The 16,863-nt window shown below is 31.1% G+C and overlaps 1 protein-coding gene across 1 annotated transcript in view; it reads left to right on the top strand.

The window, feature by feature from the left end:
- LOC140445668 (TAR DNA-binding protein 43-like) overlaps window positions 1–16,863 on the top strand; it is a 47,570-nt gene that overhangs the window by 24,480 nt on the left and 6,227 nt on the right. The window contains exons 2-3 of the mRNA XM_072537907.1: window positions 8,959–9,266; window positions 15,902–16,109. Of these exons, the coding sequence (XP_072394008.1) occupies window positions 8,959–9,266; window positions 15,902–16,109 (516 nt within the window). The remainder of the gene's footprint in view (window positions 1–8,958; window positions 9,267–15,901; window positions 16,110–16,863) is intronic.

The following is a 16,863-nucleotide window of genomic DNA, read 5'->3' as shown; positions in this document are numbered from 1 at the left end:
TACGCTTTTTGGCATACGAATGTAGAGGAACAGTTTGTTTAAGCCAACATTATTATATTATAGACAATGAAAGTCTGTGTCCATCGTGTTTTTTCGAAACTCTTAGGGGAGTACCAACATATATTCACACGAATCATGTAACGGAACATTCTAGTGGAACTGCGGATAATCTGAGTGCACGTATTTGTGCGACTTGTAATAAAAATTTATACATTTACTGCTTATCAAAATACTGCATTGTTTGCAAATCTATAACAATAAATACACCATTTTAAAAACTTTGTGTCTTTTTTTTAGGCTCTTTTATATATAATATTTATCTTTTATTAGTTTTCATAAATACAGCGGTGGGAATATGTTATTTACCTGCTAGTAAAAAAATTAGCACTTTTGTATTGAATTTTAAAAAAATAAATTATATATTTTTGAATTGGTTATTTTTTTTTTCAAATTAGTAATATATGAGAAAATAATGTTTTGACAAAATTTCTGTAGATGGGGTTTACTACCCTTATTTAAAATGATTAGGTAAACATTTTTTTTCAAGTTTTGACTACACCTGTATTTGCGAAATAAGAATCCAAAATATTTTTTCTTAGTTTTAATAAATAAAGCGGCAAATAATTTTTTAAATTTATTTAATTTATTTTTTGGTATAATAAACTTAACTTTGTCAATGGTTAAAAGTGAACTTGAAACGAAAATACCAAAGAGGTACCTGGCGTTGCCTTTTCGGCATGCAGTTAACTAAGTTAAAAAAAATTAGCACCTTTGTATTGAATTTTAAAAAAATGAATTATATATTTTTGAATTGGTTATTTTTTTTTCAAATTAGTAATATATGAGAATATATTGTTTTGACAAAATTTCTGTAGATGGGGTTTACTACCCTTATTTAAAATGATTAGGTAAACATTTTTTTTCAAGTTTTGACTACACCTGTATTTGCGAAATAAGAATCCAAAATATTTTTTCTTAGTTTTAATAAATAAAGCGGCAAATAATTTTTTAAATTTATTTAATTTATTTTTTGGTATAATAAACTTAACTCCGTCAATGGTTAAAAGTAAATTTGAAACGAAATGACCAAAGAGGCACCTGGCGCTTTTCGGCGTGCAGTTAACTAAGGTATGTGGGTCAAACGCGGTCAGTTTGTGTGTGTATACTAGCTTAGTGAAATGTTTAATGCGGCCGCGATCCGACAAAGATATTATTTTGAATATACTAGTTAAGAATATAGACGCTTAAAGTGTTTATGTTATTTGATATTAGCTTGGTGCAATGTTTCTGTTTAAGGTGTGTGATTTATTTTGGATTACATATTTTTAAAAAGGTATGTTTTTTTTTCTTATCTATTAAACATCGCAAAAAAGAAAGTATAATATTTTGCTTTTAGAGGAAATAGTCATTACTTTTAAATAAATAAACGAATATGAAATTATATATAATATGTTAGGTGTGTGATTATTTATTTTGGAATACATATTTTTAAGAAAGTATGTTTTTTTTTCTTATCTATTATACATCGCAAAAAGAAAGTATAATATTTTGCTTTTAGAGGTAATAGTCATTATTTTAAATAAATAAACCAACATGAAATTATATATATATATGTATATATATATATATATATATATATATATATATATATATATATATATATATATATATATATATATATATAGGTACCTATATATAAAATTTTGTACTGATTTTTACTTACGTATTTTGGAAATGAAATAAAAAACCAAAAAATGTTATAAAATTTTTTATTTTAGTACAATAATCCTTAGAAACTGTCAGTATTAATATTTTAAAAATAAAAGTAAAACTTTGTATCTTTAGAATATTTTGTTTGACTATATAAAATTAATAGTATTAATTTATTAATTTTATATAATTTAACATTCGACAAACACTTTAGAACAAGATATAACAATTAAAAATGAAATTATATTCCAATAGCACAAGTTTGAATGTTTTTTAAACTATTTTATAGTGAACTTCATGGCTATCCAAAAATGATTGTTTTTCACTAACAAAGTTTTTAATAAGCACATTATATTCTTCATCCTAGCTTTGCACACTAGATTGCTTGCATTGAACACAATTTGTCACCCCGAAACAGATTATATTATGATTTTATGGAATTTTTACACATTTAAACATTTAGGCACTTTTATTTTTTAGAATATGTTTATGTAATATTAAAGTGATATACAAAATATTATTCCACTGGTTTGCATGTGTAAATAGACGTTAGAATTTGATTACAGATTGCAATGTTCTTGTTGACACTAGTTAAGCTCTGTAGAGCTCTATCGCGTTTCCTTTCATACGCACTGATTTTTTTAATTAATACTTGTCTGTGAACTTCATGGCTTTCCAAGAAACGCTTATTTTCACTAACAAAGTTTTTAAGAAGCACATTATATTCCTCATCCTGGCTTTGCACGTTTTTGTCGATTGTATCAAAATTAGTCGTCGTGTTAAGGTCTATTTTATCTGCATTATTTTGACCAGGCAATACACATTCTTCCATGCTTTCATCAAAGTCCCCTTCTTGAATGATATTTTCTATTTTTTTTTCTTCTAAACAGGTATCACCTTCATCTTCGCTTTCCGATGAAATGTTTTCATATTTGCTCTCGTTTGGAGTCGAAGATATTGTGACATGCTCTTCGAATTCTTTATATTTCATAGGTTGGTGATGACGGATGTCCCCCTCAATTAACTCCAGAGAAGAGTTTAAGACTTCTGCAAACATCTTTCCTTTTGGTGACTTTTTAAAGTGCGAAATAATCTTCGCGCTGGATTTTGAACTTTCTGGAACCGGCAACTTTACTTTCATTTTTATAATATTAATACCGACACTTTCTAAGGATTATTTTACTAAATTAATCTGCAGTACTCGGCTTTTTATAACTTTTTGAAAAAGTGGAAAGGGCAGACCAATCTAAAAGTATTAAAATTCCTCCCTTTTAGCACATTTTTTAGCGAAAACTCGAGATTTAATCCTTTATAGCATATGACCACACCATATATTGTTACAACCCTAATGTGCTAGTTACCCTATATGGATTTCAATTAAATTTTAATGGCCTTTTAATTATAATTAAGAGTTTTCTCATATTCTATAACACTTGTTATTTAGCAATTCACATATGTGTTGGCAACTTATCGTGGATCTAAATTTGCAAAATATTTACCATAATTAGAATAGGGGATCGCTTATACGGGCACCCTGTATTATACATATCTTGTATAGATAAAACTCCAAAACCTCACCCGCAAATATGTGGGTTCTACAATTGCGCTCGAAAAATGTTAATTATATTCACCCCATGTAATTTTTTTTAATACTACATGTACCATCTGTTTGGTTTAAAAACCAGACAATATTTCCGTTTTAGAATTAAGCGTTTTATAACGATGGAATAGCTGATAACACGCTGAATTCATTTCTATTTAATAAATATAATGTGTTATGTATATGTATAAAAAGCAAAATGTTATAAAATGAAGTTGTTTGTATTTTAAACAATTTTATATAATCAACCTATAACGTTCTACGTCTTTTGATGCAATCTCTCCATGCTTCTCTGTCTCTCCACAACTCGTCTCCAGGGTGTTCTTCCATATCCTTGTCTATTCCTTCCTATCAGCTTTTTCTGAGTCTTCTTCTTCTTGTTGTGGAATTCGGGTCTCACGCATTCTTTGAACGTTGAACAGACAAGTTGTTTGGTTTTAATCTCATCAACTATTGTGTGTGTGACTTGCATTATTTCTCTTATTCTTTCATTTGTCACTCATTCCAGTTTTGATCTTCCCACAGATCTTTACCAGAAATCCATTTCAGTAGCTTCCAGCATTCGTTTTGTTTTTTCTTTCAATTGCCACACTTCACACCCATATGTAATTATACTTTTAACTACGGTGTTCTATATTCGCTTTTTACCGTTGTTTGTTAAATTGTTAAACAATTTTAAAGGATATTATAAAATTAACATTTTTTGCCTTAACAATCCTTATAAATATTGAAATTACGTCCATAACTGAATATAAATCCAACTGATAACTACATAATGTAATCAACAAACGCCAAAATATCAGTATTGTTTATAGACTACTCTAAATATTTTATTTGTCACAACCCGTAAAATAAAAAAGTAAAAACGTCTCCATTTTAGTTTTTATAGACTTTTAAGGTTTCCTTCCCTGAATATTTTGTTTTATTGGCTCCGTCCAGTGTTTCATCATTTATGATTTTTTATACCCGGCTATTTATATTCCGTATATTTACTGATCGTTTCTCCTCCATCTAAGATCAAGTTCTGACGATATTCATATTTGGTTTTTTTATTCTTTTCCATTTCTTCTTATACATATCATATATTTATTGATTCAAAATTAATATAATTTCTTTTTTGTTATTTGAGTTAATGGCCTTTTAATGTTACCTAAACGTTTACCCCAATTTAAATAATGTCAAATGAGGGTGCCAGAAATAATTCGTTGTCGTTAATTAAACTATTATCCTTTTCAATTTACTCAATTGGTTAGTCTAATTTGAATATTGTTGGGTGGGATTGTCTGCAATAATTAATGATGTAAAGTATTATAATTTATTTTTTGCTTATTTGGCGCAACTGGCTTTTTATATTTAATGGAGTTAATTAAACTAATCATAATATTCTGCGGGGTGGGTAGATTGACCAGTGCTTAATTGGCAATTGCTAAAGTACGATATTGTGTACAATCTTAATTCGCTTCACCCTATTTAAAATCACCCACCCTCATTTTGCATGCAGTAATATCTTATATCACCCCACCCTATTTTAGATTACTCTAGGGTAATTTATAATTAATTATTGTTATAATTAGTCATTTTGACCACGAAATTGTGTACAATCTTAATTGGTTAATTCGCTCCACCCTATTTTAAGTAACCCTATTAAATGTTGTCTAGACCGGCCTCGGTTCATTGACCCCCTCCTCATTTTGCTCATACTAATACACACTACTTGCTACAAATCTTACCTTAAAGACTCAGCATTTTTACAAAAACATCATCGTTGGCCTAATAACCGATATTGTTATAAATATAGTAAACAAACAGGCAATTTAGTTCAGCATAATATTAGTTCGTTAGTTCATAATATTATCATCATTATCATAATAGTCCATTTGTTCGATATGTAATTATAGTTACTCGTAAGCTTATATGAGTGTATATAAGTAACCAATGAATGAGATACATCACAGTTTAATACATTATTTAACCTTTGCGACATAATATACTATAAGATTTGGATATAGATTCGTCCATTATACATTATAGCCACCACGTAGCCCAGAATTTAATCTGCTTGATTTTGGTGTATGGGGCGTATTAAAACAACGTGTCTATAAGAATGCCATAAACATTTGCAACCAAATATGGGAAGAAATAAATACTGCAACAGTTTCTTTAGAACCAATGATGCTATTTAATATGAGATGATTTTTATGGAATATATTGACAAATGAATTAATGAAAATGGTAGACATATCGAACACTTACTTTAACAAAAAGTTTAGTAATTTAGTTTAACTATTTCTTAATTTGGTTTGTAAACAAAATGTTTTGATTACGACTTTAATTTAACATAAAATATAAAATGTTTGATGTAAAATCCTATTATTCTGTTTTTTGTCATATCCTATTATGTATTAATTATCCTGCTGATATATTTATTTTATTTAATATTTCGTTAACTATTAACTTTAGTTATTGGTATTTTATACCAAAATTTAGATTTATTAATGTTTTTGTCTATTTTCCTTCGTTGCCTGGGGTAATTGCCTTAACTCAGAAATATGCAGCTGATTTGTAAAATTCGATTATCTCGAAAACTATTGAGTTTAAAAGTTATTAACAGGTATACCTTTTTTTTTTGTTGAAATAATGTATCTTTAATATTTTGTATCACAAATACAGTTAACTCAAAGAGCAAAAAAGTTAAGTGCAAATTTATGGTACATATGTGGCATATGTGGCGCCCTCTATCCGCTACATCAAAGTGTGCATCAAATTATAATTTCTCATATTTCAAAGTACCCAGTTGTAAATTTTTATGCATAAATGTTTACAAACATGAAAGTTATAGCCAAAAATAAAATTTTTAATTTGCACTTTAACACCCTGTATCTTTCTTAATATCAACATTTTATTAAAGCAATTTAGCTTAAATCGTAATATTTTAAAGTGTAGAATCTACTGTTTCTTTTTGTACAATTACTTAAGGACCACCCTGTATATTAAGTTTAATTGACTGGTGCAAATCTAAAGTTTTTGGATGTCGACGATTTCTCATGCTTACTTTATTTATTTCATCCTCACTCATGTAATTAATTCTTCGGAATGTCCTCTCTGAGATACCGCAAGCATCGCATGTGCTTTTCTGAACTGCCATAACAGATTTCAATGGACCCATATTATTTTTTTCCAAATTGAAATAACTTTCGACTTTTAGAACTAAACGCCGTTCTTCTGGAAATAAAACTCTACGTTTCGAATGTATTTTATTTTCTTCCAAATCACTCATTTTACTTTAAAGTACCGCTTCACTACACTACTATGAAAAATAGGTACTTATATATGACTACTACACCCTAAAAAGGACGAGGGTTGTACAAAGACGAAACAATCGAACACAAATGATTAACAGCCAATGCTAAACAAGCATAAACACTGCATTGATTGTGATTGCAAAAACCGTTCGCATGTTTTAAATAAGATTTTTGCTGATTATGTATTTTGCTAAATTATTAAATAACACCAATACAACCCACGACCATCAATTAGTTTTTAACGATAAACAGACGTGTAATATGATGACAAGTTTGAATTTAATCTACTTTGTCGATAACAGTGTCGTTAACAGAAAGATATTTTTAAATAGCAAGAATCATTTTTCAATGATTGTGTGGATTTAATAAATACATTACTAAACAAATTTTTAAAGTGTGTATAAAGGAGATTACAATTATTATGACACACGGTACTCCTTATTTTTCAAATAATATGTCCTTGTAAAGGCATAAATTTGGTTATTTTGTAAACCTACATTATACGATACGTCAGAATAAATTTAAAAAAAATTAACATGTAATAAATTTACTGTTTAAATAAATATTCCGTACTCGTACTATTGCAATAAAATATTAAAACCAATAAACGATAACTTGTTGAGTAGTGCTGATTGAAACAACAGAGCAGTAAAATGTTATTGATAAAGGTAGTGTAAAATATATCGCCGCTTATCTGGTCCGCTAATAGTAAAGTTACCAGCATTTAATTGCAAAGCGGTCTTCTTAGGTGGAAAATACTTTAACACTGGTTCAGGTGGTAATGGAGTGTTAGGCAATCTTTCTCTAAAAAACTGCTCCCTAGTACTTTTGCAGACACGTTTTCCAAGCAGAGTTATTATTGTGCTGTAGTTTTTCTTTTTAGAAGCTTCTTCGTTGTGTCTTGCTGGGCCAACCTTTTTTATACAGTCAGAGAGAAACGCTGATCATCGTTGCAATGACATCGACATACATGGTTATAGACTTTCAGTTCTCTGGCTTTCTGTAGTTTATTTTTTCGATCGACATATGCTTTCCCTTCAGTTCACATTTTCTTTGCCGTGTTGTCTTTCCAAATTTTGGGGTCTCGCATACGTTTTCTTGTTTCAGGAGTAATATGTCAATGGTCATTGTTTTCAGAGCTCGTGCTTTCAAAGCTCGTCAACCTCTGTGAAACTTTCAATGAAACACCAACCAAAAGACATAAAAAAATAAACCTCAATTACATAAAAGATATAAATAATACCATACCATATAATACCTTATATGCATTAAGTTTCCTTAATTTTTCTAACTAACGTGTTTTTTTGGGTTTCAACAATTTTTTTCTTTAATTTTGGACCTTGTTAGGGGGCAAATTTCCCCATTTTCTCTCCCCGTAGATCCGCCACTAGTGCGTGGACCTTTTATTATTTACATTTTTACTTTCAACTTACAACAGTATATAACCTATATTAGACTTGAAAACTAAATTTTATCATGTTATATAAATCATTTGATTTAATTTACTTACCATCAGAAACCCTGCTGTTATTCATAGTGTAACTACAACTTGCACGTTGCATATTACTTGATTAGTCAGATTGTACAGAATAAGAAAAATAGTTTTATGGTAAAACGGTTCAAGCGCTCCTAAACCTGTTTACTACCAATGCAAATTGCAATTTTTTTCATTAAATTAAATGTAATGGCGATAGATGACGACTGTAGGGGCGAAATATGCTTGAATCGTTTTACTACCAAGCTATAATACCATAAGTATGCGAATCTGTACTTCGAGTATATTTTTAGAAAAATGCACTTAAACCCTTTTACTTGTAAACCCGTCAGTTGTTTGTTGCCTACATTTATTTGTAAACCTTTTTAGGGATTCTTGCTATAAATATATTTTTACATGTTGAACTATATTGTTTTTTTGTCGCATTGTATCTGTAATCAATAAAACATTAATGTAAGAAGCTCCTTCAAAGTACCTTAGAGAATTGAAACAGGGTGTTTCCGGAAATTCTTCGTTACGGAGATATAGTTACAGAAAGTATGTTTATTTTTGTTTTTCTCAAAATAATATTTACAGAGAACACTTGTAACCTAGTCCCTATACTCTAGAACAGACGATCTGGACAACATTTAATGACAAATTAAAAATCCTTATCTGTTCTTGTATAAAATAAAAGATACAATTTTACAAAAAACAAAACTTAAGTAATCTATTGGGTATCTCAGTATCAATTCATTTTAGAAAAATATATACAATTTATTTTGAGGTATACCTTTACGAAACTGTCATTGTTTTGTGATTTTTTTTGGAAAGTGTATGTAGCATCGTATGATACTATTTTATAATTTCAGAGAATAAGCGTAAGTATAGTGAATCTGTGGAAAGTCCAGCTTCTAAAGTCAAACGTGTAGAGTCTAAGTTGAAATGTACTGATCTGATTGTGCTTGGTTTGCCTTGGAAGGCAACTGAGGAGGACTTGAAAGAATATTTTGAGAAGTATGGTGAATTAGTAGTAGCTCAAGTTAAGAGAGATAAAGGAGGAAAATCTAAAGGATACGGTTTCATAAGATTTGCTAAGTATGAGTCTCAGGTGAAAGTTACTGGGCAAAGACATATGATTGAAGGCAGGTGGTGTGATGTGAAAATACCCAGTTCTAAAGTAAGTATTCTTAGTGTTGATTTGGTGTAATTGTAATGTATAGTGTGTTGTGGCTTGGTAATGTGATACTTGGATTTAAAAAGGGCTCATAAATTTATAACATATTAAGTATTTAAGTTTTAATGTATTTTCACTTTATTAAGATATCGTGTGCTATATCGTATATTGCATCTTTGTGATTTCTTCTACATTCATAATTGCTACTGTGATTTCTACTTCTATTGTATGTTGAAGCACAACCGACATTGTGTGTGTGTGTTTAGTTTAATGATCTGGTTCGTAAACCAATATACCAGCTCCTATACACAACCAACATTATATTTTTTTTCCTATAAAACCTATAGAAACATTAACAAACATCCATCTAAGTAGACATAGTACAAAATTTTATCATGATTATGCTTAGTTTATTAAGTAATTATTTTAATTATAATAACTTAAATGTTTTATATTCTCAGCAGAATAAAAGAGTTGTTTTAAATTTAGTATTAAATACCATAACTAGAGAGTTAGAACTTATAACAACAATTATGAAAAGAAAGACCTTGTACCTAGGCCACATAATGAGAAATGGCAAATACATATAACCTGCTGTGATTAATAATCGAAGGAAAGATAGAGGGCCGAAGGGGAGTAGACAGAAGAGCCATGTCATGGCGTTGCAATATCAGAACTTGGACGGGCATGAGCGTTCAACAATTACTAAGAGTGGCGCAGAATATTGAACATTTTGATGTAGTGATCGCAAACCTCCACCAGAAGAAGAAGTTTCATCATTATCTTCATCTTTGGCTCGGCAATCCTCTGTGGATTCTAACCTGCTCTAAGATTCGTCGCCATTCTGTTCGGTTCCTGGCAACGTGTTGCCATCTTCTGATCTCTAGTATCCCTAAGTCGGTCTCAACTCCATCTAACCACCCTAATCCGCAGTCGGCCTCTGCTACTTCTTCCTATAGGTGTTCCTGTCGTGAGTATACTACTCTCGAATATTCTCAGAAGTCTTTCATTCTTCTGCGTTAGAGTCCATGTTTCCGCCCCGTTTGTGAGAACCGGTCTCAGCAGTGTTTTGTACATAATAATTTTAGTTTTTTTTATATTTCTTGAGTGAAATTGTTTTTTGAGTCCATAGTATGCCCTATTTGTAAGGTTTATTCGTCTTTCAATTACTTCGCTTGTTTTATTGGTAGTAGTCACTAGCGAGCCAAGATATGTGAAGCTGTCAACACGTTCAAAGATATGACTTCCAAATGCTGTTTCCCGTTCCTCATTTGCTAGAGGCTCCTTAGTAACCAACATGTACTTGGTTTTGTCTTCGTTGATGACTAGACCGACCTGTTTCGTCGCCGTTTCCAATTCTAGGAAATACTGCTCAACATCTCGCTTGCTACGCCCTATTATTATGTCAATGTCATCAGCGTATGCTAAGATTTGTATCGATCTATTGTAAATAGTACCGGCGTCTCTAATTCGTGTGTCTCGGACTGCCTTTTCCAAGCCAATGTTAAATAGGAGGCAAGCCAGGGCATCCCCTTGTCCATCCTTTATCTTGAGGGACCGAGAATTTTCTCCCTGTATCCTAACGTTGGCTTTTAAGTTAGACATTATCATTCTCGTTAATGGGATAAGTTTTTCTGGTATACCAAACTCACGCATTGATCGGTATAGTACTGTTCTCTTGACACTGTCGTATGCGGCCTTGAAGTCGACGAATAGTTGATGGGTTTTAATGTTAAATTCCAAGGTTTTCTCTAGGATCTGTCTTATTGAATGAATCTGGTCAATTTTTGATTTTTTTTTTGGAGTAAATCCGGCCTGGTATTTTCCAACTATGCCAAGTGTGTAAACTTGTAGCCTTTCGTAGAGAATATTTGCTAGTATTTTGATAACGGGCATATCACGCCTTGAGACCATTCACAGGGCATGGTCTCATTTTGCTAAAGAAGAAGTAAAAGTTTATGCAGTGCTTGTAGCAGAGCGTCGCCACCATTCTTGTAGAGGTCACTATAAATTTGATCAGTTGCTGGTGCTTTATTATTTTTAACCTTTTTAATGGCTTGGGCAACCTCTTCAGTGGTAGGTGGTCTTTCGTTTGGGTTGAATAGATTTCAATTATTTTGATCTGCTACGGTGTTATCTGCTTCTTCGATATAATGGCCGTTACATTTTGCGTCGAAAAATACAATCCATCAGTTCAAAATTGAGGCCGTATCACTTAGGATATTTCCTTCTCCACCCTTACAGCTCCCTATTCTAGGCTTAAACTCTTTATTCATTTTGTTTACATTTCTGTAGAACTTTCGAGTTTCGTTTTGATTTCTTAACCATTCTATGTTTTCTAACTGCTTTTCTTCAAATTGCCTTTTTTTCTATATAATCTTTTTTCTTCCCTTCTTAGAGTCCGGTATTCCCCCGTTACTCTTCTTGTGCATCTAGCTTGATTTGTCTTTAGGTATGCCTTATTTTTGTTTCCTGGGACGGGGAGTCACTCGACACTGAGGAGTAGGCAGATTGAGACCTCAGTGCCGTTTGTCGGTTCTTGTATTTGTACAGAACACGATACTGTACTCTAGTAACGAGTGAGGGGAGTAGGCAGATTGAGACCCCGAACTCGAACAGAACCGTATCTATCTTCGAAGTGGTTCCAAAATGGGTGCCAAAACGTCAAGCATTAAATTCTCAACGCAGTTTTTTCTGAGAACTCAGTAATTATTGTTATAATAGTGAAATTTGAAGGGAGGTAATAAACAGGCGTAGGCTTCTCAACTAGTCATAACAGGTGACGTAATAGTGACAGATGACGTTACAGCGCCACTGTGACAGATAATTTTAAATGAGACCTTATGGCAAGTGATACCTCGTTTGAAAGGTATTGAAAATACCTATTCAGTACGGCAAGAGTTTAGAAAAAGGATGCTAACTGTCAGGAAGTAGATGGAGCACATTTTGAACACTTACTATAAGAACTGGTTGTTAAATATTTATTAATGAAATGAGAAGCTACAATTTTATTTTATTTATTCATCAAAATGAGCTTAAACTCAAACAAAATTATTCTGACTGAATAGGTATTTTCAATACCTTTCAAACGAGGTATCACTTGCCATAAGGTCATATTTAAAATTATCTGTCTCAGTGGCGCTGTAACGTCATCTGTCGCTATTGCGCATTTGTTATGACTAGTTAAGAAGCCTACGTATGTTTATTACCTCCCACCAAATTTCACTGTTATAAGTATAACCGTTCAAAAGATACGAGGGGGAACGGACTTTTGACTAGCACTGTATATGTTACACTTGAAATTTCCGCGGGGGCTATATGTGCTTTCTTTTCCGGGTTTGATATATATACATATATATATATATATATATATATATATATATATATATATATATATATATATATATATATATATCCAGAAAAGGAGTACGACCGTTAATCCAATATAAATTAAGGATCACTCTAAGAGTGGTGGGTTTTTCGGTCAAAAGGTGGAGAAAAAGACAAAGAAGGTGGCTACTTCATCTATTTATTTGAAGACGTTTCGCTCTCTACAGAAAGCAGCATCAGTTCATCTAAAAAGAATAATATGAAAACCAAACATCTAAGTCTGAGTTTTATTGTAAACTGTATGTAGTTTCAATTAATTGTTTATACAACTTAACTATTAATGTCTAATATCTTAAGCTTCTTTACATATTATACCATTGACGGCTACATGTATTTTTGAGGTAACACATTTGTATTGACCTCTCTATGGATCTTTGTTTGGTTTTTCATATTAATGCTTTCTGATTAGAGAGCGAAACGTCTTCAAATAAATAGATGAAGTATCCACCTTCTTTGTCTTTTTCTCCACCTTTTGACCGAAACACCCACCACTCTTCGAGTGATCCTTAATATATATATATATATATATATATATATATATATATATATATATATATATATATATATATATATATATATATCCTGAAATCCTGAAGCAAGAAAAAGAGGTCTCAAAATAAACGAAGCAAAAACGAAGTATATGACAGTCAAAAGAATAACTGACTATGAAAATAATATCACAATAGACAACTATACTATCGAACGAGTGGATGCATTTACATATCTCGGCACAGAAATCAACCAGAAGAACTCCGTAAGTAGCGAAATTAATGCACGTATTTCCAGCGGGAATCGTACATACTATGCTAATAAAAGATTGATGACATCGAAATTATTAGACAAAAGAACCAAAATGACTATCTACAGAACACTGATTAGACCCGTAGTAACCTATGGATGTAAAACTTGGGTAATGACGAAAAAAGATGAAGCCCAACTCAGGACATTCGAGAGAAAAATACTGAGGAAAGTATATGGCCCGGTACAAGAGGAAGATGGCACATGGAGAATCAGGAGAAACAACGAGGTTAATGAGTTAAATGAAGGTTATGACATTGTAAGATTTATGAAAAGTCAAAGACTGTCATGGCTGGGACATGTGCAGAGATAACACGATGCAAAAACAACAAAGAAAATGTTACAATGGAAGCCCATAGGACGGCGAAAAAAAGGAAGGCCCAGAACGAGATGGTTGGATGACGTGGAAGACGACCTGAAAACAATGAACATAAGACAATGGAGAAGAAGGGCACAAGAGAGATCTGAATGGAAGGACATAGCCAGACAGGCAAAGACCCATCTAGGGTTGTGATGCCAAAAGAAGATATATATATATATATATATATATATATATATATATATATATATATATATATATATATATATATATATATGTATATATATAACGAACTGGCGTCTGAAATAAAACCTTTTGTTGAACTGGCATGAACCACAATAAATCTTTTTTCTTCATAACCTTCTTTCTAAAAAAAATGATCCTTGATGAGCTTGAATTGAAAGAACTCATATCGCAGCACAACGGGCGTGTTTTTTACGTAAAACAGAAATAGTACATATCCACGAAAAGTTTTTTAGACAGAACGTGGATTTTTTCTAGGGGAAATAAAATTATGTCGTGGCAGGATGACAACAGCAGAAGTGTAGATAGCAAAAGTTTTATTTCAGACACCAGTTCGTTATTTTGTTATATATATATATATATATATATATATATATATATATATATATATATATATATATATATATATATACATGGTTTACGTACCTACACTTCTGCTGTTGTCATCCTCCCACGACATATTTTTATTTCCCCTAGGAAAAATCCACGTTTTGTCTAAAAATACAACTTTTCGTGGATATGTACTATTTCTGTTTTACGTAAAAAACACGCCCGTTGTGCTGCAATATGAGTTCTTTCAATTAAAGCTCATCAATGATCATTTTTTTTTTAAATTTAAAGCCCAAATATTTTAATATTCTACTCAAGGATGTTTTACTTGTAGAAGCAATTTCTTTAGCCTGCAGCTCATTGATCAACGCGTCACGGATTACATGTTTCTCTAAAAAGTTATTTATTTTAATATATTACTATAACATTTTAAATCCTTTAAAATATGTAATTACGTGGCTAAAGGTTCCAAGCCAAAGCCAATAAGCAAAAAAAAAATTTTAAGTCCTACTCGTAATTATCAACTGAAAGTTGGTTTATTTACTATCTCGGTACATATTATTCATTGTATTTCGAATTTATTGCCCTCAGGTAAATCAGTAGTTTTCGATTTTAAACGAGGTCTGCTTTTTTCCCGGAGAAGATAAAACTTTTTTTTTTTTAATATATTGTATACTGTTTTTCTCGCCAATTTAAGTGTAGCTGCTACCCTCGAAAACAAAGTTAAAATATTATCAATATTTTTAATTGAAATTGAACAAAACCAAAAATAAAAAGTTTCTAATTATAAATATTTTGTTAAGTAATAAAGTTGGCAAATAAATAATAATAATGTATATTATGCTTGTCGTCATAAAGCTTTATAATAGTGCACATTTGAAATTTGCACTTTTCATACCTCTTCAACAGATGACAACGATTCCAAAGGTCGCACAATCCTTTTTTCTAATTCATAGTACTCGATTAAATTTAAAATGAGTTCTTTTGCTTGTAAAGTAAGAGTTTTCCCAGGCATAAGGTAAAAAAAATCAATAAAATATTTTATTTTTGCCATTTCTTTCACTTTTGCGGGAACTTAAATAAAAATATTCATTAACTGTGTGAATTAGGTTAACTTTGTATGTAAAAACAGGACAAAAAACAGCAAAAAATCCAATAAAAAGTAAACACACCATAAACAGTCACAAATTGTACTTAAAATCTAAAAACGTCCTCAAGTGTCTTCTTTATACTTATCTCTTTTCGATGTACTGACTGTAGAACGTTCATAAAAATAACCAGTGTCTTTACTTAATAACAGGCGAGATAATGATGCTAGATATAAAGTATGTGTTTTATCTCACCAGGTATTAATGACGCACGGGTAAAGAACCATGGACTCACTTGTATTTGAGGCACTCTTTGATTACCTATGCTTATTTTCCAAATATTTACCGAATTGTGTATTCTCTTGTTATTTTTGTTTGTCTTTTAGTTATAAAAAACTTTTAAAAATCGTTTAGTTATAAAAAACTTTTTTTTGCTATAGCGATTGGTACTTTCATTTAAACTATTTTAGGATGGAAGCTCACAGCAACTCCCCTTTAAGGTATTTGTTGGCAGATTAACTGAGGAAATATCAGTGGAATGTCTAAGAGATTATTTCAGTGAATATGGTTCAGTTACAGATGTGTTTATACCAAAACCTTTCAGAGCATTCGGGTTTGTTACCTTTGCAGATCCAGAAGTTGCTCAAGCTCTCTGTGGAGAAGACCATATAATTAAAGGTGGGTACATTTTATAATAGGTCATTAGATGCATTTGAATAAATTTTTTTTTCTAAAAATAAAACAGTATCGAGGGCGGATCGTGTTATCATGAATGATATATGACAAGAACTTTTGATAGAATGTCCTAAATGGGAAAGGATGTTTGCGTATTACTGTCCATAAAAGTTTTATCTTTGAACACAGAAATTATCAAAACGGATTACTAGAGAAATCTATTGTTAACATACATATTTATAGAAATATACTCTATTGATCTGATTTTGTTTTTATTGATGTATCTATTAATCTATTTCTATTGATTTGTCTATCTATACTAAGCATGAAATGTCCCTCCGTACAAGTAATGACAGCTCTTCGAGGCACAGTGATAGTTATATTTATACATTGTCATTTTCAGTTGATTTTGGAAGTTTTGAATAAGAATTTCTTTGAATCCTAGGATGCATGACTGGACCGTTCTTTACATTTACATAACATGGGTAAAAAATAGCTGTCTAGTATAATAAATTAAAACAGATAAAAGTAAAGAAACTTTAATTCAACAGCATGTTTTCACATAAGAAATCAGCGCCAACTTATCCTTTTCCAGCTTTTGATTTTTCATTGTTTTATCATCGAGTCGTAAAAATCTTCTTATATCTTCAAATGTATTACAGACGTGCAAGCTCTGTAAATAGAATTAGAACACTTATCTAAAAATATTTCTCTAATTGGAACGTCTCAACTCTTTTCAACACCAGCCCGAAGCATT

The sequence above is a fragment of the Diabrotica undecimpunctata genome, chromosome 7 (genome assembly GCF_040954645.1).
Source record: "Diabrotica undecimpunctata isolate CICGRU chromosome 7, icDiaUnde3, whole genome shotgun sequence".
NCBI classification, from domain to species: Eukaryota; Metazoa; Arthropoda; class Insecta; order Coleoptera; family Chrysomelidae; genus Diabrotica; species Diabrotica undecimpunctata.
Note: the sequence above shows the minus strand (reverse complement) of the source record. Positions and strands in the feature narration are given on the sequence as shown.